This window comes from Salmo salar, chromosome ssa27, assembly GCF_905237065.1.
Source record: "Salmo salar chromosome ssa27, Ssal_v3.1, whole genome shotgun sequence".
NCBI classification, from domain to species: Eukaryota; Metazoa; Chordata; class Actinopteri; order Salmoniformes; family Salmonidae; genus Salmo; species Salmo salar.
Genome location: NC_059468.1, coordinates 23,207,183 through 23,232,706, shown reverse-complemented (window position 1 = coordinate 23,232,706; position 25,524 = coordinate 23,207,183). Strand labels below are relative to the sequence as shown.

Here is a 25,524-nt window from a genome sequence, read left to right as displayed (position 1 = left end):
AGACCAGCCACTCGGACAGCTGATGAAACTGGTTTTGCACAACCAAAGAATTTCAGAAACTGTCTCAGGGAACCTGATCTGTGTGCTCGTCGTCCTCACCGGGGTCTTGACCTGACTGCAGTTCGGTGTCGTAACTGACTTCAGTGGGAAAATGTTCACCTTCGATGGCCATTGGCACACTGGAGAAGTGTGCTCTTCACGAATGCATCCCGGTTTCAACTGTAGGAAGCAGATGGCAGACAGAGTGTATGGCGTTGTGTGGGTGAGCGGTTTGCTGATGTCAAAGTTGTATCGATGGCAATTTCAATGCACAGAGATACTGTGATGAGATCCTGAGGCCCATTGCTGTGACATTCATTCGCCGCCATCACCTTATGTATCAGCATAATAATGCACGGATCTGTACACAAATCCTGGAAGCTGAACATGTCAGAGTTCTTCCATGGCCTGCATACTCACCCGACATGTCACCCATTGAGCATGTTTGGGATGCGTATGACAGCGTGTTCCAGTTCCCACCAATATCCAGAAACTTCTGCACAGCCTTTGAAGAGGAATGGGACAACATTCCACAGGCCACAACAGCCTGATCAACTCCATGGGAAGGAAATGTGTGGTCACACCAGATACTGACTGATTTTTCTGATCCACGCTTCTACATTGTTTTTTACGTATATGTGACCAACAGATGCGTATCTGTATTCCCAATCATGTGAAATCCATAGATTAGGGCCTAATGAATGTATTTCAATTGACTGATTTCCTTATATGAAACTCAGTAAAATCTTTGAAATTGTTGCATGTTGTGTTTATATTTTAATTCAGTGTATATTTAAACAGTTGTGTTTCTACAGTTACAGTGGCTTGCGAAAGTATTCACGCCCCTTGGCATTTTTCCAATTTTGTTGCCTTACAACCTGGAATTAAAATAGATTTTGGGGGGGGTTGTATCATTTGATTTACACAACATGCCTACCACTATGAAGATGCAAAATATTTTTTATTGTGATACAAACAAGAAATAATACTAAAAAACTGAAAACTTGAGCGTGCATAACTATTCACCCCCCAAGTCAATACTTTGTAGAGCCACCTTTTGCAGCAATTACAGCTGCAAGTCTCTTGGGGTATGTCTCTATAAGTTTGGCACATCTAACCACTGGGATTTTTGCCCATTCTTCAAGGCAAAACTGCTCCAGCTCCTTCAAGTTGGATGGGTTCCACTGGTGTACAGCAATCTTTAAGTCATACCACAGATTCTGAATTAGATTGAGGTCTGGGCTTTGACTAGGCCATTCCAAAACATTTACATGTTTCCCCTTAAACCACTCAAGTGCTGCTTTAGCAGTATGCTTAGGGTCATTGTCCTGCTGGAAGGTGAACCTCCGTCCCAGTCTCAAATCTCTGGAAGACTGAAACAGGCTTCCCTCAAGACTTTCCCTGTATTTAGCACCATCCATCATTCCTTCAATTCTGACCAGTTTCCCAGTTCCTGCCAATGAAAAACATCCCCACAGCATGATGCTGCCATCACCATGTTTCACTGTGGGGATGGTATTCTCGGGGTGATGAGAGGTGTTGGGTTTGCGCCAGACATAGTGTTTTCCTTGATGGCCAAAAAGCTAAATTTTAGTCTCATCTGACCGGAGTACCTTCTTCCATATGTTTGGGGAGTCTCCCACATGCCTTTTGGCGAACACCAAACATGTTTGCTTATTTTTCTGGCCACTCTTCCATAAAGCCCAGCTCTGTGGAGTGTACGGCTTAAAGTGGTCCTATGGACAGATACTGCAATCTCCGCTGTGGAGCTTTGCAGCTCCTTCAAGGTTATCTTTGGTCTCTTTGTTGCCTCTCAGATGAATGCCCTCTTTGCCTGGTCTGTGAGTTTTGGTGGGCGGCCATCTCTTGGCAGGTTTGTTGTGGTGCCATATTCTTTTAATTTTTTATAATGGATTTAATGGTGCTCCGTGGGTTGTTCAAAGTTTCTGATATTTTTTTTATAACCTAACCCAACCCAAAGTTGTCAGGGACAACTTTGTCCCTGACCTTTTTGGAGAGCTCCTTGGTCTTCATGGTGCCGCTTGCTTGGTGGTGCCCCTTGCTTATTGGTGTTGCAGACTCGGGGGGCCTTTCAGAACAGGTGTATATATACTGAGATCATGTGACAGATCATGTGACACTTAGATTGCACAAAGGTGGACTTTATTTAACTAATTATGTGACTTCTGAAGGTAATTGGTTGCACCAGATCTTATTTAGGGGCTTCATAGTAAAGGGGGTGAATACATTTACATTTCAGTCATTTAGCAGACGCTCTTATCCAGAGCGACTTACAGTAGTGAATGCATACATTTCATACAATTTCATACATTTTTTTCTGTGCTGGCCCCCCGTGGGAATCGAACCCACAACCCTGGTGTTGCAACACCATGCTCTACCAACTGAGCTACAGGGAAGGCCGAATACATATGCACTGACCACTTTTCCATTTTTATTTTATTTTTTTAAACAAGTTATTTGAAATCCAAATAAAAATCAATTTAAATTACAGGTTGTAATGCAACAAAATAGGAAAAACACCAAGGGGGTGAATACTTTTGCAAGGCACTGTATAGAGTTATAAGAGTTTGTGGCTAACCCTTCTCCTGATAATGATTAATTGCTTGGAGTGCAGGCTTTTGCTCAAGCCATACTGTAACATACCTGATTTAGCTAATCAAGGTCTTAATAATTTGTAGAGTTATTTCGGTAGAGCATGGGGCGAGCAAAAGCCTGCACAACACTACCAGCTGATGGCACTGTTTGACAGCTTATTTCCTAGAAGAAGTCTTGTTTTCAGAACACGCACACACGTGCACGCACACACTCAGATATAATGTTTCCCTCTCCATAAGTGTTGCGACTGCCGCTGAGAGGAAGATGGAGGATGATTGGTGGATAAATGAGAAATGAACAGGAACAATTCAACCTTCATACCTGTGTGTGTGTGTGTGTGTGTGCGTGTGTGTGTGTGTGTGTGTGTGTGTGTGTGTGTGTGTGTGTGTGTGTGTGTGTGTGTGTTCTCCTTTCAATAACCACAAATATCACTGCGGCTGCCTCTAATCCAACACAATTAGATGTCAACAGACGATTATTGCGTTTCAAATGCCATTGGTGTCGATCATTAAGATAATGTGTGTAAAGTTTCATAATATTTTAATCACATTCTATAAGTCATTGAGATCAAACTACCTGAGGAACGGTGAAACTTGTTTTCAGTAATGTAATGTGAACGGAAATGATTGTGTGTCAGATTTGAGTTCCTTTAAAGAAAAGAGACAGAGATAAAGGGGGTTAGAGATGGGGAGGGAGGGAGAGAGAAACAAAGAAAGATATAAAGATAAAGGGGATACAGGAAGAGTAAGCGAGAGTGAGGGAGAAAAAGAAAAAGAGAGAAAAAGAAAGAGAGATGGGAGAGTGATTGCCAGAGACAGAGAGATGTCGTGTATCGGACTGAAGTGAGTTTGGATTGATGAGCAATTCTCCAGGGTATTAGCCGTCTGAACACTGGACTGAATGTTTCTTAAGCTTTTGAAGACTAACTCCCACAGAGAGCGTGAGTATGTGTGAGTATGTGTGCGTGTCTGTGCGAAGATAGGTATTTGATGTCCAAACGCTGCACTAAATATTCTTTATGCTATCTTCCAGATGAAGGGATGGCAGTTTGGGTCCTCGGGTCATACATTTACCCCTGTCTCCAATCCTAACACACCTGAGCCATTACCTGTCGAAGATGTGAAAAATATTTGTTGGTCTGATGTGTGTAATGACCAATATCCTGACGCTACACTTGAAGCATATATGAAACTGCTTCTTGCGGTTATGGATAAGCATGAGCTCATCAAGAAACTGACTGTCAGAACTGCCAAATCCCCGTGAATAGATGATTAATTGAAAAACTGTATGGCTGAGAGCGATGAGGCAAAGGGAATAGCAAATAAGTTTGAAACACAGCAAACTGGCAAACATAGGGTAAGTTGAGAAATAACATAACTAAACAAAAAGAAGAAGAAACTACACTATGGAACAAAGTTGAATGATATAAAGAATGAAATAGTAAAAATGTCTGGACTAATTTAAATAATTCTAGGACAAAAAAAGCAAACTCGGCTCCATCCTTCATTGAGGCAGATGCCTTGTTCATAGCAAAACCCTTTGATATTGCCAACCACTTTAGTAACTTTTTTGTTGACAAGATTAGCAAATTTAGGCATGACATGCAAACAACAAATGCTGAGCCTTCATGTTCATACATAATGGACCAAATAATGAAAGACAAGCACTGTAGTGTAGAGTTCCACAAAGTGGGTGTGGAAGAGGTATATCTTTTTTTGCTATCTATAAATAAGGACAAACCACCTGGTACCGACAACTTGGATGGTAAATTGCTGAGGTTGGTAGCAGAATACCCTCCTGTTTGCCACATCTTCAATTTAAGCCTAGAAGACTGTGTGCCCTCAAACATGGAGGGAGGGAAAGGTCATTCCGCTACCCAAGAATAGCAGAGCACCCTTTAATGGTTCAAACAGCCAACCAATAAGCCTGTTACAAGTGCTCAGCACTTTTTTTTTTGTTTGATCAAATATAAAGTTATTTTACAGAAAACTAACAACAGACTTTCAGCATTATTATAGGGAAGGGCACTCAACATGCTCGGCACTGACACAAATGATAATTGTCTGTATGAAATTGATAGTGTTGTGGAAAATGTTATCCAAAGATTCTGCCACCATAATAATAAGACGATTGTGGGAGCTGATTTGTAAGACTTCAGTGCAGCTTTTGATGTCATTGATCATAATCTATTGCTGAACACTTAGGTGTTATGGATTTGCATCCTCTGCCTTATTATGGATTGAGAGTTACCTGTCTAATAGAACACAGACGGTTTTCGTTAATGGAAGCCTCTCTCATGCAAATTGAGTTGAGTTTGGTGTACTGCAGGGCAACTGACTAGGACCATTATTGTTTTCTGTTTTTACTAATGATATACGACTGACTTTGAATAAAGCTTGTGGGTCTATGTACGCTGACAACTCAAAACTATACACGTCGCTGCAACAGTAAAATAAATAACTGACACCCTTAACATATAGCCAGTTTTAGAATGGGTAACTAGCAATAGGGTAATAGCAGAGGCCGGGAAACGCACAGTACAAACACACACAATAATATTATTATGTGAAATATTATTACCCACACGTATACAGTGCATTCGTAAAGTAGTCAGACCACTTCACGTTTTCCACATTTTGTTAAGTAACAGCCTTAATCTAAAATGGATTAAAAAAATCTATCCACACATAATACCCCATAATGACTTGAAATTGAGCTCAGGTGCATCCTGTTTCCATTGATCATCCTTGAGATGTTTCTACAGCTTGATTGGAGTCCACCTGTGGTAAATTCAATTGATTGGACACACACCTGTCTACATAAGGTCACACAGTTGACACTGCATGTCAGAGCAAAAACCAAGCCATGAGGTCGAAGGAATTCTCCGTAGAGCTCCAAGCCAGGATTGTGTCAATGCACAGATCTGGGGAAGGGTACCAAAACATTTCTGCAGCATTGAAGTCCCCCACAACACAGTGGCCTCCACCAAGACTGTCGCCCGGCCAAACTGAGCAGTCGGGAGAGAAGGGCCTTGGTCAGGGAGGTGACCAAGAACCCGATGGTCACTCTGACAGATCCCCAGAGTTCCTCTGTGGAGATGGGAGAACCTTCCAGAAGGACAACCATCTCTGCAGCACTTCACCAATCAGGATTTTATGGTAGAGAGGCCAGATTGAAGCCACTCATCAGTAAAAGGCACATGACAGCCCACTTGGAGTTTGTCTTAAGGCACCTAAAGGACTCTCAGACCATGAGAAACAAGAGCCTCTGGTCTGATGAAACCAAGATTTAACTCTTTGGCCTGAATGCCAAGCATCACGTCTGGAGGAAACCTGGCACCATCCCTATGGTGAAGCATGGTGGTGGCAGCATCATGCTGTGGGGATGTTTTTCAGCGACCAGGGACTGGGAGACTAGTCAGGATCAATGGAAAGATGAACAAAGTACAGAGAGATCCTTGATGAAAACCTGCTCCAGAGTCCTCAGGACCTCAGACTGGGGTGAAAGTTCACCTTCTAACAGCACAACGACCCTAAGCACACAACCAAGAGAACGCAAGAGTGGCGTCGGGACAAGTCTCTGAATGTCCTTGAGTGGCCCAGCCAGAGCCCAGACTTGAACCCGATCGAACATCTCTGGAGAGACCTGAAAATAGCTCTGCCGCGACGCTCCCCATCCAACCTGACAGAGCTTGAGAGGATCTGCAGAGAAGAATGGGAGAAACTCCACAAATACCAGTGTGCCAAGCTTGTGGCATCATACCCAAGAAGAAGCAAGGCTGTAAATGCCAAAACTTCTAAAAACCTGTTTTTGCTTTGTCAATATGTGGTATAAAAATATAATTTTATCATTTTTAGAATAAGGCTATAACGTAACAAAATGTAGAAAAAGTCAAGGGGTCTGAATACTTTCCGAATGAACTTAATAATAAATAATGTTCTAATGAAATTTCCATAACAGCCATCGAAATGACTGAAAAATGTAGTACAAACGTCAAAAAACTTTCTCATCTAAACAAAATTCTAGCTTTTTATATGAAATGCATTCAAAGAGATGTTGTCTATTCTCATGTTCAGTAGCCTAACCCGAAAATTGCAAAGAAAAATGCATTTTGGCCTACCTTAAATGAAGTGCAGTCGTCTGTCCTTCAGGGTGAACCTCTCAGGGACTGCGTTGTGGAAGTCACAGCAAAACCCTATTTCCATTATTTTATTGGGAATGCACACAAAAGGCCAACGGTCGTGTGGGACTGGAGATGCATCCCTAAGGCCTCCTTCGGTTCCATTTTCACACTGACACAAGTCACACACACAAACAGTAGCTGGTAGCACAGTTCTCCCACTCAGCACACAGAAAGGCAGCTACCTCCATTAGGGCATCCAGCCGGTCAGAGAGCAGACTCCTCCCGCCGAGTGCGCCCCCATGCATCAATACATGTAGAATCATGTTAGTCGTATCCATTTTGTAGAAGCCAAGGCTCAAGCCTGCATTTGGTGGCGGGAGAAGCCCCATAACATCCACAAAGCAAAAGTAAATGTCAAAGTATTAAAGTCAGGGTAAAAAGTATTAATTGGTAATGACGTTTCAGACAAATGGACAGTCCAGCACTCATTGTTCCCCTGCCCGACAGCTAGCAGTGAGGGAGATGGTGGTTGCCAGTCATAAATATAATAATGTCTTGTAGAGGTCTTGTATGCTGCCTCTGTCTGGCCTTACCTTTCATTATACACTGAGTGTACAAAACATGATGAACACCTGCTCTTTCCATGACATAGACTGACCAGGTGAATTCAGGAATGGGGTATGGTAGTAGGTTCCAGGTGTACCGGTTTGTGTCAAGAACTGCAACGCTGCTGGGTTTTTCATGCTCAACAGTTTCCTGTGTGTATCAAGAATGGTCCACCACCCAAAGGACATCCAGCCAACTTGACACAACTCTGGGAAGCATTGAATCAACATGGGCCAGCATCCCTGTGGAACGCTTTCGACACCTTGTAGAGTCCTTACCCTGACGAATTGAGTCTGTTCTGAGGGCAAAAGGGGGTGCAACTCAATATTAGGAAGGTGTTCCTAATGTTTGGTATTCTCAGTGTAGTTGACGTTTCACTCTACGAACCCTCCAAATGTAATGTTACATTATTCCAACTTGGGAAATTGTTTGTAGTGCAGTCAGGGGCGAAAATCTGATATCAACTTTGGGGGGGACAATTACATGAAATTCCTGAGGGGGACACCAAAAGTAGTGCTGTAACACATAGCCTACATTGTAATATGGTAAATGTATATTGAGGAACCAAAGAAATAAGGTGTTTGCTGTACTCCTAACTACCGGTACCGAAAACTACACAACTACTCACAACAGCAATACCATTGCCTTTAACAAATCTTAGTTCAGTCACCAGTTTAAGTTGAGAGTGGGGGTATCCAATGCATTTTCCAATTATGTTCCTATTTTACAAGTCAAAAAAATTTAGAACCTTTCATAATGTTGCCAAACAAAGACTCAACAAACTTACCTGAGACTCCGTCTCTGCCAGTGTGTCCCTGCATATCTGTCCCCAACTCTGCTGTCTGTGTGCCATCTGTTGCCTGCTCTGCCTAATGACATCATTGTGAAACATTTCCATTAGAATTTCATTTCTTTCTTATGAACATTTTATCAACTAGTCTTTGAGATATTAGGCTACTAGGGTTCTTACTTTGCGTTTTGGTGTACTGAAAAATACTCTGATGTCCGTCTTTTATTTTTCTGCCATTTTTCTACCTGGCTGGCTGGCTACACACACACACAGTGTGTAGGTTATTTACAGTAGGAGATGGGCTTCTATCATCTTATCTTTTATCATTCTATTTGGGCTGCGATCTAAAAGGTAGCTAGCAAATGTGAAACGGATTAAAATGACAAAGAGTTGACAGCTGTATGAGTTCACCATTTACACAACATATGCTGCAACCTTTTGTAATTTGAATAGTTTGTTTCATATTGGCTGGCTTCCAACAATAGCTGAATTTGCAAAGCAAGCGAGCACCAGTTCCGTTTCAGTGGTGTTTGCTATAATCTTTGCTACCCGGGTTAAATAAAATAAATAAATAAAAGTTCCCTTGCGACAATTTAGCTTTTGCAACGAGACCATTAAATATATTTAAGACAATGGTAGAAGAAGAGTGTAGTTCTGTTCAGTTTGGATTTCAGTTTATCGCTAACCTTATCACAGGGACTTTGAAGCACTAACTTACATCATCTGCATGCTGATCTCGGGAATAAATTGACGATAGCAAAGATTCCATCTTTGACGAGGCCACATAAATGGAATAGGTACTAGCTAGCTTAATAGTTAATATTTGCACGCTAGCTCTGCATATTCAGCTAGTGTGTGTGCGCGATTGACTGGATTAACTTTACGTCAGTTGCGTTCATTGAGTGCCTTTCAGACAGTAGACACGACCCCTCTGTTACCTTGCCAGTGGATCAAACCATTGTGAGGAAAAGGGTGGGGGGGTCGCAATCTTTTGAAACTTAAAAACGCGCTATTAAGTGTCTATAATCAGCACAATTGCTTTCATTGCGTATTATTAATATTATTTAAATTACATAGTTATGTTTCAGTGATATATTGGGGGGGACAAATCATATTTTTCCCAGGATGGGGGGGTCATGTCCCGTCCCCCCTGGGATTTCTGCCCCTGGGTGCAGTATAGTTTCCATTTGCCAGGTTGTTTTTCCTAGCTAGCTAGCTTCACCTTTGTTCATTTCAAAGGATGCGAATGCAAAATTATGTAGACATCCCCCAGATGTGCAGAGTTTACACCAGGTTAACTACATAACATAATCAAATCAAATCAAAGTCTATTTGTCACGTGCACCGAATACAACAGGTACCTTACAGTGAAACACCTTACAGTGAAATGCTTACTTACAAGCCCTAACCAATAGTGCAAAAAAGGTATTAGGTGAACAATAGGTATGTAAAGAAATAAAACAACAGTAAAAAGACAGGCTATATAAAGTAGCGAGGCTACATACAGACACCGGTTAGTCAGGCTGATTGAGGTAGTATGTACATGTAGATATGGTTAAAGTGACTATGCATATATGATGAACAGAGAGTAGCAGTAGCGTAAAAGAGGGGTTGGCGGGTGGTGTTGGCGGGTGGTGGGACACAATGCAGATAGCCCAGTTAGCCAATGTGTGGGAGCACTGGTTGGTCGGCCCAATTGAGGTAGTATGTACATGAATGTATAGTTAAAGTGAATGTGCATATATGATAAACAGAGAGTAGCAGCAGCGTAAAAGAGGGGTTGGGGGGCACACAATGCAAATAGTCCGGGTAGCCATTTGATTACCTGTTCAGGAGTCTTATGGCTTGGGGGTAAAAACTGTTGAGAAGCCTTTTTGTCCTAGACTTGGCACTCCGGTACCGCTTGCCATGCGGTAGTAGAGAGAACAGTCTATGACTGGGGTGGCTGGGGTCTTTGACAATTTTTAGTGCCTTCCTCTGACATTGCCTGGTGTAGAGGTCCTGGATGGCAGGCAGCTTAGCCCCAGTGATGTACTGGGCCGTACGCACTACCCTCTGTAGTGCCTTGCGGTCAGAGGCCGAGCAATTGCCGTACCAGGCAGTGATGCAACCAGTCAGGATGCTCTCGATGTTGCAACTGTAGAACCTTTTGAGGATCTCAGGACCCATGCCAAATCTTTTTTGTTTCCTGAGAGGGAAAAGGCTTTGTTGTGCCCTCTTCACGTTTAGGCAATACGCATGCGCAAAATATAAAAACCGCTCAGTGCAGCGAATGAAGCTACTTCAAGCTAGGTAAAGCAGTGTGCTGACCCTGTCCATTACCAGTGACTGGAGTCAGGAATGGCCACGCGTGTCAATCATTTGCATGGATGAAAAGGAAGGCATGTCGCATTTCCTGAGGATCTGATGCAGTTTTAGATTTTTTTTTACATTTATTTTGACCATAAAAGCCACCAGAATCATTGAGAAAAAACATTAGATAACAAAAAAATAATGATTTTTATTTACATTTTTTAATTACATATTTTTTTTATTATTATTTGGCTTTTCATAACAGCTTTTTTTATTAGATTATCACAGCGTAAGCATTGCTTACGACCTGGTTTCAGAGTATTTTGTATTATTTTCCGTGTCAATCCGAGACACTCCGTTTAGTATGATATGTTATGTTTCGTATGGTATGTACAATATTAATTTGTGGATCTCCATCATTCATTGCGTATGATATGTTACAAATTACAATTCGTATGATATGTTACGAATTACAATTTGTATGCTATGGGAGGCAGGTAGCCTAGTGGTTAGAGTGTTGGACTAGTAACCGGAAGGTTGCAAGATCAAATCCCTGAGCTGACAAGGTAAAAATCTGTTGTTCTGCCCCTGAACAAGGCAGTTAACCCACTGTTCCTAGGCTGTCATTGAAAATAAGAATTTGTTCTTAACTGACATGCCTAGTTAAATAAAGGCAACAAAAAAAAAATGTTCTGAATATGCTAAATGTACAATATGTTAGCTAGCTCTATGGGTTAGGGCTAATGTTAGCTAGCTCTAGGGGTTAGGGCTAATGTTAGGAGTTTGTCACTCCCTGATCTGTTTCGCTTGTCTCTCTTGAGTGGTCCAGTGGCTCAGTTGGTAGAGCATGGTGTTTGCAGGGTTGTGGGTTCGATTCCCATGGGGGACCAGTAGAGATTAAAAAAAATAATGACATGTATGCATTCACTACTGTAAGTTGCTCTGGATAAGAGTGTCTGCTAAATGACTAAAATGTAAAATGTCTCCACCCCCACCAGGTGTCTCCCATTATCCCCTGTGTATTTATTGCTGGGTTTTCTGTTTGTCTGTTGCCAGTTCGTATTGTCAGGTCGTACGAGCGTGTTTCACGTTTTTCCTGTTCTCAAGTTTTTGTTTTCTAATGTTCCTGGTTCTGACCTTTCTGTCTGTCTGTCCTGAGCCTACCTACCTGCCGTCCTGTACCTGCCTGACTCTGACCTGGTTTATGAACCACTGCCTGCCCTCGACCTGCCTTTTGCCTTCCCCCTTTGTTATAATAAATATTGTGTGAATCGTACTATCCGCCTCCTGTGTCTGCATCTGGGTCTTATCCTGAATCGTGATAGTACGAACTTCCTCAGGGAGAAGGATGAAGTGTCCACTAGACGATGATCAGTGTGTTATGTTTCCTCTCCTAATGATTGAGGTGAGGATTGGGGAGGGTAAACTGATCCTAGATCTGTTGTTAGCAGCTCCTCAGGGAATTCTGTTTACACTCACTCCTCACATCTCTCCCTAAAGACCTCATCACACCACCTGAATAATTCACTAGTTTTACCAACACACACACACACACACACTACACACATTTTCCTTCAGTTAAATTATTTAATAAGTTAGCCTATGACTGAAAGAGATGTCAAACTGTCAAATCAGAAATTCTCTCTAAAACATCTCAAATTGCATTTAAAACCTTTGATTAGATATAGGGTCTGGATTGCTCTGCTATATGGGTTCGACAGCAGCAGTCAGAGCATGTGACACTGAATGGACTGGCTGAACTGAAAAGTAGCGTATCACACTTTAAAGCTCTCAAAGCACTTTGCATTAGGAGGAGACCTAACTAATTCCACAGTAACAGAAAGACGCTGAGACTTTTTCACTTTAAATGTAAAAACAAAAAAACAAACCATATAACTACAGTGGGGTCTGAAATTGTTGACGCCCTTGATAAAGATTAGCAATAATTGTTTATTTAATTTTATTTAACTAGGCAAGTCAGTTAACAACAAATTCTTATTTACAATGACGGCCTACCAAAAGGCAAAAGGCTTCCTGTGGGGTCGGGGGCTGGGATTAAAATTAAAATAAAAAAAATTAAAATATAGGACAAAACATGAAAGAGAGACAACACAACACTACATAAAGAGAGTCTTGAGACAACAGCATTGCATGGAAGCAACACATGAAAACACAGCATGGTAGCAACACATGACAACATGGTAGAAACACAACATGTCAGCAGCACAACATGGTAGCAGCTTAAAACAGGGCACAAACATTATTGGGCAGATTTTTCAATTTAGATTATTATAATTAATTCTTACAACCAATAGAATGTTATATATATATGGGGGATACAATCTTCCCAGCTCTGCAGATTCTGCTGTGAGGAGGCAGAGTCATTAGATCATTTATTTTGGTTTTGTCCACATGTAGCTTGTTTTTCAGCCAGGAATGGCTGAAGAATTGCAACATTTACCTAGAACTAACGCTGCAGATAGCAATACTGGGTGATTTGAAAAGTCATAGTCAATCAATCAATAATATAATAATTATTTTAGCAAAAATGCTTATCTTTAATTTACAATATGTAGAAGCTATGATAATAGAAAGGGTCAGTACTGTTGTGAAGCATCACAGCACAGTTGAAAAATATATGGCAAATAGAAATCCAAAATGGATGGTGTTAAGAGATGGATGGGAAGGGTTGAATGGAGCTGAAGGGTGGGACTAATAACAACAAGATAACACATGTAAAACATACAGGGTCTGTAAAATATATATAGGTTCAGAAATGTTGTGAAATAGCACAGTTACAAATAGAAATCAAGCTTGATGGACATCAGAAATGGAGTAAACTAATAAACAATAACACTTAGGCTTCTACCTTCAGTTTAAACAGACTATACACATTTTATAGACACAATCCATTTTACAATAGTTCTATTTTGTTTGTTTTTAGTCCTGACCTTCCTCTAGTTGGGGGAGGGGCGGTAGATCCGCGGGGAATAATAAAGGTATATTCTAAAACAAAGTGTGTATATGTATGCATGTTTGTATAAATGTATGTGTATGTATGTATATGTATGTATGTATGAATGTTTATGTGTATGTATATGTATATGGGTATGTGTATGTATATGTGTATATAGATATATATACTTACCCCAAAAATATATGAGGGATTGTAAATGATGCAGATAATTACATTGATGGAATCAACAATCTATCCGCAATATTAAAGCTGATCTACCCCCTGAAAAAAAAATAAAAAAAAAATAAAAATATATATATATATATATCCTGACCATAGAAAGCAGTTATTTTCTATGGTATAGTAGGTCAGGGTGTGACAGGGGGGTTGTTATAGTTTAGATTTTCTATGTTGTTATGTTCTAGTTTTGTATTTCTATGTTGGGTTTTGTTTGGGATGATCTCCAATTAGAGGCAGCTGGTCATCGTTGTCTCTAATTGGAGATCATACTTAAGTAGGTGTTTTTCCCACCTGGGTTTGTGGGAGATTGTTTTTGAGTTAGTGTATGTTTCACCGCTTCGTCACGGTTTGTTGTTTTTGTTCTTGAGTTTATTTGTATGTATTGCATAGTTTCACAGTGTAAATAAAATGTGGAACGACACACACACTGCACTTTGGTCCACTCCTTCCTACGACAACCTTGACAATAAAAGTGACAAGAGTCACTTTTATTGTAAATTAGAATAGATTATGTTTCGAAAAACTTCTACATTATTGTGGACGCTACCATGGGAACGGATAATCATGAATTAATCGTGAATAATGATGAATGAGAAAGTTAGAGGTTCAAAGATCATACAGCCAAGACATGCTACAATTACCATGTCTTGGCGTTATGATCTTTGACCCTCTGTAACTTTGTCACTGATAATTATTCATGAGTGAGAAAGTTTTATTTTATACCGTCATTATTGCATATCTTTATGAAGGGTTTCAATAATTTCGGACCCCACCAATACTGTACATACACAATTACTATTTTTAACAATTTACACTGAATTCTTTTACAAAAACACATTTACTCGAATAAAAGTGCAGATGTAAAATTTGGTAACATAATGAATGAAATCTCCCTCAGTTTTTTATGTGACCTGCAGAAAGAATGGGGTGTCAGCTATGACATGACACCTTGACTTTGGTTATTGAACTATAGTAAGTGAAGTGGATTAACACGCTGTAACAGAATGACGGTAACAGAATGACATCATGGGTTCCTGATCTGTACTATAAAGAAATGCATCATTATGCATGTCATTCTCTTCATGGTGATGTATCCTGAATAGCAACACAAAGGTAGAAATATGTAATATCCTCCTTTGCATGTTTGGGTATTATTCTACACACTGGCTATTATTGTAAGGCGCTCCCCCCCCAAACAAGTCATGACATCACAGTACAGTACAGTAGAGTGTCAAGCCCTGATCTGTTTCACCTGTCCTTGTGATTGTCTCCACCCCCTCCAGGTGTCGCTGATTTTCCCCAGTGTATTTATCCCTGTGTTTCCTGTCTCTCTGTGCCAGTTCGTCTTGTATGTTTCCAAGTCAATCAGCAGTTTTCCCGTTCTCCTGATTTTTGCATCATCCTTTTTCTAGTCCTCCCGGTTTTTACCCTTGCCTGTTTCTGGACTTTGTACCCGCCTGCCTGACCATTCTGCCTGCCTTGACCACGAGCCTGTCTGCCACTCTGTACCTCCTGGACTCTGATCTGGTTTTGACCTTTTTGCCTGTCTCTTGCCTACCCCTTTGGATTATTAAACATTGTAAGACTCCAACCATCTGTCTCCTGCGTCTGCATCTGGGTCTCGCCTTGTGCCTTGATAGTAGAGTATAGTTCTGTAGAGTACAGTACAGCACAATATAGTACACAATACAATTATACTGTATTTTGAAAATGAAAAGACACTAGGCAATATTTCTTAAACTTACAGAAGGCAAATCATTTTTGCAAAACTAAATCAAAGTGTTGCTATTAGTTGTCAGGGGTCTTTACTTCAACATTGTGTTTGGATGTATTTCTAATACCTTTTAAGACTTTTGCTGCTAACTGTTTCTAAGACCATTTTCCATCGTTTTGACCAAAAATCTAAGCCTTTGCCTATTCCTAACTTTTTGAATGGAAAGTAGACATGCGTCTATGCCTTAAAAGCATAAAAAACTGACTCTTAGCTTTAATTTGCAACCAAATGTAATGTGCTCTTATGAACTTCACGTTAATGCTCATAGGGCTCTTTACATGGAAATGCCCTTTGAAATTCTCTCTAGGACATCTGAACCATTATCACTGAAGCATTTCATCTCACTCCATGTACCACCAATGTAGGCCTATAGCGGTGGTTCGCAAACTGTGGGTCGGGACCCACTTGTGGTTTGCAGCAGGTGTCCATGTGGGTTGTGGGATGACATTGACCACATTTTTTAATATATAGATTTTCAGGATAGAAAAACCCTTTCAGTGTAAACTTAAATGACTAAAACCAAATAGAAACGATGTAGAAAAGATAATGGAGCTATATATTCTTCAATAATTGTCACGGTTGTCGTTGGGAAAGGAGGACCAAAATGCAGCAGGTATGTGGTTGCTCATCTTGAACTTTTATTAAACTCAAAAATGAACACCAAAACGAACTCACGATCAACAAACAGTCTTCTCATGCTCACATACGCTAGACAAGAAACAATCTCCCACAAAACCTACACCAAACAATTACCCATATATAGGACTCTCAATCAGAGGCAACGAGGAAGCACCTGCCTCCAATTGAGAGTCCCAACCCCCCCATTAACCTAACATAGAAATACACTCACTCGACTAAACATAGAAATACCTAAACATAGAACATAAACCAAAACCCGGAAATAATAAATCAAACGCCCTTCAACAAACACACCACCCCGAACCACATAAAACAAATACCCTCTGCCACGTCCTGACCAAACTACAATAACAATTAACCCTTATACTGGCCAGGACGTGACAATAATAGCCTATAATCTTTGAGCATTTACAATCAACAGAACTGTAGCTACACCATCGGGCCTTCACTGGTTTTGTTATGTTTGAGCATAAGAACACTGCAACATGGCAGGATGTATAGGATTGTAGGAGATTAACTATGAAGGGGCAGAATGTTCTCTCCACTGCCTTGATAATATTATTTACTTATTCTTTGGTCTGTATATGTTTTTTCACCGCTCAACCCTTATGATGGACCGCGACTCGAAAGACACCTCAGTTGGTGGGTCAGGAAGCAAAAAAGTTTGGGAACGTCTGGGCTATAATACCCATTGCTGAATATTCATTATAGCAATGATGTGCTGTATTTCTGTCTATTCTTCTACTTGTCATGCACTACTCTCTGTCCTGAGGTGAATAAGTGAATATGTTCTTCACATTTAATCTCTGTCCATTCCTCTTCATTCCCACAGCTCTGTCAATATTTACCCCTTCTGTGTTTACTGTGCTCATGAGATTGTCTCCAGATTGTCTTATTGATGATGTGATTGGGTTATTGATGATGTGATTTGGTTATTAATTGGTTTATTTATTAGGAAATGAATGAGCAGTATCTCTTTACACTGCGATCATTTCTTTATTTCCACCAGTTAGAACACCATCGTTCCAGTCACTTTACAGTCTATCTCCAACAGTCTTTATTTCAGCAGGTACAGAGAAACAGAACAGACTGAACACAAACCAAGCAGAACATAAAATAAAGGCTGTTTTATGATTAGAGTATTTTCCAGATTCCTGTGTTTTCTCATCTCGGATTCATGGTATGATATTCCCATCAAGTAATAGAACCCTTCACTGTGGTCTGTCCCAAGATACTGTATCTCCAAACACGCTTTCATTTTCAGTTTAGTATGTAAGCCAACATTCCGATCGGGCACAAACAGGTTAACCTAATGTTACATTCATGTTATTTAAATGTTTTGTCAACTTAAGTAGTTGATAAAAAAACAAAAAAGGAAATTGAATTGGTAACACATCAAGATCTACATTTCCCTATATAGTTTCAACTTCAATTTCAGTGACTGGGCTTGATGTTTGGTACATCTGCCATTTAATGATATTGGTCAACAACATACCGTAAATATGAATCACAGCGTGATGTTGAAGTGTGTTCCCAGTGGGTTGTTGTAGCACACCAGTTATGTCAGGCAGTACTGTTGTTCACAAAGGACATGTTTGTACGTGAAGGGAGCACAGCTGCAGTGTCTGCTTGTTTTCGTCCTTTTAATCAAAGTCTGATTCAGACCTGGGAAACCAGGTGTGTGCACTCTGACCAGGTGTGTGCACTTTATACATCAGAAATGATATTCATTGGTTAACTGAGAGAACTGAAAAGCAGCAGGACTGGGGTCCTAGAGAAGTGAGCTCTGTGTTCTACCAGCTTTATGTATTATAATGAGCCACTGCTCACTATTTATATTTCTAGTTTAACGTCTTAGGGTGATACCATGAGGGTATTATGTTATTTGTGTGAGTTGTTATCTGTGCATGCGTGCTTACGTGGGTGTGATCATGTATCTTTGGGAACTCATTTGTTAAGATACTGTTCATTTTTCACTTTTATTGATCCAAGTTAATCTCATGACATCATATATATTTTTCCATTAACACCTGACCTTTTTTCATTCCATTCAATTCCCTCCAAAACCATAAACAGACAGAAAACCAGGAAAGAAAACCAGAACTTGAAAGATTTCCTGAAACATTTGGCATATGTATATATTGCATCATCTAGTGTTTACAAACAAATACAGAATAAATATACTCTTATCGCGGGACAGTGACTGAGTTTGTTGTTTTCTTGTAGAGAGTGACTACTTTTTTACAAGGAGTACTCGTACTCGTACTCTTCTGCACTGCGGCGGCCGAAGTCCATCCACCCGTTGTAGTCTCGGTCTTTTATCCGGTGGTTAGCACTGAGACCGCTAGCTCTGCTGTTCACTGTTGAGTTCTTACGGATAGAACCTAGAGGGAGGGAGGAACAGAGGAAAGCAGAGAGAGAGAGCTATAACACCTGTTTATCTTCTACTGGTGTGAGTCTTTGTGGCGTTTTGAACAATTTGGCTGCCCCACACGCATGCAGAAACATACTGTATTAACAGAATCCCTGTGGGAATGTGATTTATTAGCTAATGAATTACCCAGATTGAGAGTAGGTAACATACGACATGGCTAACACTGGAGATATCTGTCTGTGGTTGTTTGACTGGCGTGTGAACTATGGTAATATCAATGGTGTTCGTGTCACTGGGAAGCTTTTAACACTCCTCCCACGCCACCCACATATATATACACACACACACACACAGACAGACAGACAGACAGACAGACAGACAGACAGACAGACAGACAGACAGACAGACAGACAGACAGACAGACAGACAGACAGACAGACAGACAGACAGACAGACAGACAGACAGACAGACAGACTCATTGTAGGAGGTGTAAATGTCAAGCGTGTTACAGAGAGTCTTTCACATGCTTCCTGTGAGCAAAGACACTTCACAGGTCTCAGAATGATCTCTCTCTCTGTGTGTGTGTGTGTGTGTGTGTGTGTGTGTGTGTGTGCCTGTGCATGTGTGTCAGAGGCCAGTGTTCTAAGCCCAACCCTCCGTCTGATTATAGAATTAATAACAGTCTTTACTAACAGGGTTCAGAGCTGCAATATCATGCCCCTCTTGTTCCATCTCTCTTTCTCCCTCTCTCTTTTTTCTGGCTTGTTCTATTCCCTCTCTCTCTTTTTCTCTACATCTGTTTCTCTGACCCTTCCCCCTGCCTCTGTCTCATTGACACAGTAGAGTGATGCACATAATAAAAGACTAGCTGTGTAGGTTGTGATTTCATGATACAAACTGTGAACATGAACTTTTGAAACTATAAAGTTAGAATTTCTGGCTTGTTGCTTTAAAGGCCCAGTGCAGTCCAAAAATGAGATTTTCCCGTGTTTCATGTATATTTCCACATAATGAGGTTGGAATAATATTTTTACAATTATTATAATGCCTTTTCAGTGTAAGAGCTGTTTGAAAAGGTTGCCTGAAATTTCAGCTTGTTTTGGTGGTATGGAGTTTTGGCCTTCAATGGTGACATCTGGCAACCCAGATTCCTTGCTCCGGCCAAACGCGACGCCACGTCTACGGACTTTAGTTTCTTCTTCGCAGTAAGTATGGATCTGGGTACGTCCCGACCCTTCACCGAATGCGAACACATTTGGGGCCGTGTAAATGGTCCAGAAACCAATGGGTTGGGCCAGAGCCAGAACACATGTGGAAGATTCGTCGTTGGCTTTGATACTCTGATTGGTTGAAGACAATCCGATCGATGATGTCTTTGTTTTGTACAACGCCTCTCTTCACCACAAACGACTTCAATGATGGCAGCCTCAGACTAAAGTATGTAGTGAACGACAGAGCAGAGGAACAATTTAGTGTGAGTCATCAGGCTAGGTGACATCACCATGTGTTAAATTAGTTAATGGACCAATAAGAAAGTGTTCCAAACCTCTCTGCCAATAACAGCTAATTATCTGTTTTTTTCCCTCCCCACTCAGACCAATCCAAACAGTCCTAGCAAAATTCTTGCTTGAGAAATGTCCCTTTGCTAAGAAGCTATTTTTTATTATTTTTAACCATTTTAATTGAAGACAATAACAGTAAGGTACTTAATTGTTTCCCAGAAATGATTTGATATTGAAATAAAATGGCTTCATTGGACCTTTAAAAACTTCTTCAGGATTGGTGGGTCCCATGCGGGACGTTGCGCTAACGTAGGCTAATGCGATTAGCGTGAGGTTGTAAGTAACAAGAACATTTCCCAAGACATAGACATATCTGATATTGGCAGAAAGCTTAAATTCTTGTTAATCTAACTGCGCTATCCAATTTACAGTAGTGATTACAGTGAAATAATACCATGCTATTGTTTGAGGAGAGTGCACAGTTTTGAACTTGAAAAGTTATTAATAAACAAATTAGGCACATTTGGACAGTATTGATACAACATTTTGAATAGAAATGCAATGGTTCATTGGATTAGTCTAAGGCTTTGCACATACACTGCTGCCTTGTAGTGGCCAAAACCTATATTGCACCTGGGCTGGAATAATACATTATGGCCTTTCTCTTGCATTTCAAAGATGATGGTACAAAAAAATACAAAAAAAACGGTTGTTTTTTTCTTTGTATTATCTTTTACCAGAGCTAATGTGTTATATTCTCCTACATTCCTTTCACATTTCCACAAACTTAAAAGTGTTTCCTTTCAAATGGTAGTAAGAATATGTATATCCTTGCTTCAGGCTCTGAGCTACAGGCAGTTAGATTTGGGTATGTCATTTTAGGCAAAAATTGAAAAAAAACGGGGCCGATCCTTAACCAGTTTTTAACCCATGAGTTTAACATGTGAACTCAGCACTTATATATTTCTCTCAGATGGAAGTAGTAAATTGTTTTTGTGAACTTTAACAAAACAGTTGTTGAAGTGGGCACTTACATGTTCAACTGCTTGAGTATAACGCCACCTCTTACAGAATACGTCTAATACTAACTCATTAGATAGACTGTCTTCAGTAGCCCCATGGTGCTATCTGTCCACATGGTGTCATCATGCTGTTCTCTGTCTGTTATCTTCTGAAAGGAGGTGTGTGTGCATGTGTATAACATCACACTAACTCAGACAGAATATCTAAAGCTCAGACAGAATATCTCTACAGTTGTTGTCAGCTAGTGTAAAAGCCCTGACTGAGATCTTCCCTGATCCTGTCACAAAACAAGTATCTTTATAAATCCTGTCACTGACAAAGCAGAGACAAGGAGATGGAACGAAAGCCAAAGACCGGAAAGATATACACACTCACAAACTTTCATGTACACACCACCAAAGCTTTTCTAAACCACCAGCCATTTAGACCAAACAACTCTCACTGTACTAGAGGTCAGAGTGAAAGAGAGAGGGAGAGGTCCTGAATGGACTTTAAAAATGACTTGAAGAGAACAATGTGAGCTTTATTCATCTTCTCTCTCTTCCTTCTCTCTCCCCTTTGTCTCTCTCTTCCCTCACTCCCTCATACCTGTCTCTCATTCTCTCTTCCCTCTCTCCCTCATACCTTTCTCTCATTCTCTCTTCGCTCTCTCCCTCATACCTTTCTCTCATTCTGTCTTTTCTCTCCCTCATACCTTTCTCTCATTCTCTCTTTTCTCTCTCCCTCATCTCTGTTTCCACTCTCACCCTCAAGCCTCTCTCTTTCCTGCATGTCTCTCTCTCTGTCTCTTACATGCATGCACACTCACTCACTCACTCACTCACTCACTCACTCACTCACTCACTCACTCACTCACTCACTCACTCACTCACTCACTCACTCACTCACTCACTCACTCACCTTTCCGTGAAGAGATGAGTCTAGCCAACAGTTCACTGAGGTTGGCTCTGGAGTCTCCATCTTCTTCTGCCGTATATGGGACGGTATTGTCCAAAGGGGCGGAGCGTGTCTGTCTGAGGCGTGGCTTGGAGAGGAAGTGGGCGTAGGCTTCAAGACGTGCTATCCAAGGGAGGACGAAACACCTTGTTAGCGTTTGTCTACTGTCTTGGGTTGGTTGGTGCAATTCAATGACATAGGTAAAAAATATGATAATAATTGATTGATATAATCTGTTATTGCTACTGCGTCTTTCTAGAGCCCAAGGATTTCCGTAAAAGCATAAACATTCATCATATTATCAGGACACCAGTTTGAACAAAACGTATCCATCAGTTCCATTGTACCAGGAAAGATAAATCAAGTGCAGCTAAAGTATTTGAACGTATTTGATTGAAATGTATTTGACATCCAGATGTGGTACTGTTCTTACCTTCAGAGGAAGGGGGCATGGCAGGGCCGCCCTCTTGGAGGGGGGGAGAGGACTGGGGTCGTCCCAAACAGCTAGTGGACAGGACCACCAACAGAACACACACACACAACCCCGCCGTCATCTAGGGGAGAGAGAGGGGAAGAGGGGTAGCGGTGAGAGGAGTGGAGAGGAATGTGACATAAAGGTGTGAATGGTTAAACTACTTCTCTCTTCTATCTGCTATGTTCAGCGCTGCTTCGGTGAAAACCAAGATACCCCTTCACTAATTTACTGGAAGTCTTGACTTGTTTATCCCAAAGAGGCATTAGTGATGTGGTCATTGAAATGTTCTGGAGAGACTTAGCAAAACCTTTTCCTTTTCTTTCACTCCTGATCTGTTTCTTCCCTCCCCTCAGAGATCTCTTCATTCATTGAGTCAGAATATAACTGTATTACTGAACTTCTTGTCCAGATTATTAGTCAAAATAAAATATGCTACAATAGAATATAACAGAATATAATAGAATGTAGACTAAAGTGATCTTTGAAAAATTGTACATATTTTACCCTAAAAGATAAAATGACACAAATGTAAGTGTGGCACAGTAATTGTCAATCTGAATGACTGATAAATGTCGGAAGTCTGTAAAGTGGTCTATGGGGAGACCAGTGAGGTCACTGTCAGTTGTTCCCATCACTAAACCTACACTTCAGCTGCTGCCCTTCAACTGATTGTTTACATACACTTCAACACATCACTCATTACACACACAGCAGTCCACGCTACATCATTTATCTACTTGATCAAACACAACAAGAAAATATAGCATTTCTATTAATGAAAAAAAGAATTACGTTAAAATATTGTTCTCCAGAGATCTTGTTCTTATTCCTGACTGAAGAACAACTACATCCAACTTGGTAATTCATTTGTTCTCAATTAACTGAATAAAGGTAGAGAAATACAAAGAAAAACACTCACAGAGCGAGAGAGAAAAGGAAGGAAGAAGTTCTGTTCTTACCTTGAGGAAAGAGAGAGTCCTTGTGTTGGAGGAGTGTTTGAGAGAGGGATGAAGGGACTTCTCCGCTCAGAGAGAGAGACACCCCTTATATACACCCCAGCTCTCCACCCAGTGTGTGTGTTTGTGTGCGCGCTGAGTTTTGTGTCAGCTTTTACCTCAATGATGACTCAGAGTGTGTGTCAGTGGGTTTTCTCAGCGTGAGAGCTTGGTTATGCCCATTAGGGCTCTATGTTAGACCAGACCAGACCAGCTAACCTCTAGGGGGCATTACCTATATGTTAGACCAGACCAGCTAACCTCTAGGGGGCATTACCTATATGTTAGACCAGACCGGCTAACCTCTAGGGGGCATTACCTATATGTTAGACCAGACCAGCTAACCTCTAGGGGGCATTACCTATATGTTAGACCAGACCAGCTAACCTCTAGGGGGCATTACCTATATGTTAGACCAGACCAGCTAACCTCTAGGGGGCATTACCTATATGTTACTCCGGATGCTGGAGTGAGTGGTCGTGCAGCACCTCGCTCCGCGGGTAATATTACATTTCATTACATTACATTACATTGGAACGATTTGATTAGTGTATTGTTAGCTAGCTACATAGTTGTATCTGCTGTCTTTGTATCAAGGATAAAGGTGTAGCTCTGAGGAACTAACAAGGTTAGCTAGCCAGCTGTATTCGTTCGTTCACGCCGTTTTCCGAAACGACGTCAACACCATAACACCACTGCTAGCTAGCCAACTTTACCAGTTAGCAGTACTGTAGAAACTACAAACATTACAACTTAACGATTTGACTAGTGTAATGTTAGCTAGCTACATAGTTGTCTTTGTATCAAGATAAAGGCGTAGTACAGAGTAACTATCGAGATTAGCTAGCAAGCATCATTTTCTAACATAGTCTACAACGCGCCCACTGCTAGCTAGCTATCCCTACCAGCTAGCTGTATCATTTTTAGTCAATAAGATTTTTGCAACGTAAGCTTAACTTTCTGAACAAACAAGATGTGTAGTCCATTTGTGTAACTAGCAGGACTGACTTTGTGTTAGCTAGCCAACGTTTAATTACTTCTGCGTTATGAACTAGACACGGACACGAATGATCCATTGGTAGCTTGTTGTTACCAAGTATTGGTGCTAACCGTGTGTTATAGGATGCTAGCATGCTAGTTAGCTAGTTAGCTACGGCGTCATAGGACACGGTGCACTAGGTGGGTTTTCACAGAAGAATACTGTACCAAGTTATCTAGCGGAATAAACTAAGTTTGAGCCTATTCCTGGAAACATTGAACCACTGTAGTTTACATCAATTTTAATTTCTAGTGGTAGCTAGAAAAGTTATATTTTAGTGTTTTAGTGTTTCAGTGAATTGTTAGTGAGGGAGGCCCTGCTCTCTCGCTTCCCCAGTTGTTTAGTTAATTTTTCATGCCAATCTCCTTTGCATTAGCGTAGCCTCTCCTGTAGCCTATCAACTATGTGTCGGTCTATCCCTGTTCTCTCCTCTCTGCACAGGCCATACAAACGCTTCACATCGTGTGGCCGCTGCCACTCTAACCTGGTGGTCCCAGCGCGCACGACCCCCGTGGAGTTCCAGGTCTCCGGCAGCCTCTGGAACTGCCAGTCTGCGGCCAACAAGGCAGAGTTCATATAAGCCTATGCTACCCTCCAGTCCCTCGACTTCTTGGCGCTGACGGAAACATGGATTACCACAGAAAACACTGCTACTCCTACTGCTCTCTCCTCGTCTGCCCACGTGTTCTCGCACACCCCGAGAGCATCTGGCCAGCGGGGTGGTGGCACTGGAATCCTCATCTCTCCCAAGTGGACATTCTCTCTTTCTCCCCTGACCCATCAGGCTATCGCCTCCTTTGAATTCCATGCTGTCACAATCACTAGCCCATTCAAGCTTAACATCCTTACCATTTATCGCCCTCCAGGTTCCCTTGGAGAGTTCATCAATGAGCTTGACGCCTTGATAAGTTCCTTTCCTGAGGATGGCTCACCCCTCACAGTTCTGGGTGACTTTAATCTCCCCACGTCTACATTTGACTCATTTCTCTCTGCCTCCTTCTTTCCACTCCTCTCCTCTTTTGACCTCACCCTCTCACCATCCCCCCCTACTCACAAGGCAGGCAATACGCTTGACCTTATCTTCACTAGATGCTGTTCTTCTAC

The 25,524-nt window shown here is 41.2% G+C and overlaps 1 protein-coding gene across 1 annotated transcript; it reads right to left on the bottom strand.

Moving 5' to 3' along the window:
• Positions 1-18,040: 18,040 nt before the first annotated feature.
• cckb (cholecystokinin b) lies at positions 18,041-23,407 on the bottom strand. The gene is made up of 4 exons (NM_001139522.1): positions 23,346-23,407; positions 22,345-22,465; positions 21,876-22,034; positions 18,041-18,459 (listed from the first exon to the last, which is right to left on the bottom strand). The coding sequence occupies exons 2-4, from the start codon at positions 22,463-22,465 to the stop codon at positions 18,317-18,319; spliced, it is 423 nt and encodes a 140-aa protein (NP_001132994.1). The 5' UTR covers positions 23,346-23,407; the 3' UTR covers positions 18,041-18,316.
• Positions 23,408-25,524: the final 2,117 nt, after the last annotated feature.

What these genes read in the sequence shown, in the direction of transcription:
- cckb (NM_001139522.1), bottom strand. Translation starts at nt 22,465, where the DNA reads ATGACGGCGGGGTTGTGTGTGTGTGTTCTGTTGGTGGTCCTGTCCACT. An exon ending in CATGCCCCCTTCCTCTGAAG is followed by an intron (nt 22,035 to 22,344) that starts GTAAGAACAGTA and finishes TCCCTTGGATAG; the next exon opens with CACGTCTTGAAGCCTACGCC. An exon ending in ACTCATCTCTTCACGGAAAG is followed by an intron (nt 18,460 to 21,875) that starts GTGAGTGAGTGA and finishes CCCTCCCTCTAG; the next exon opens with GTTCTATCCGTAAGAACTCA.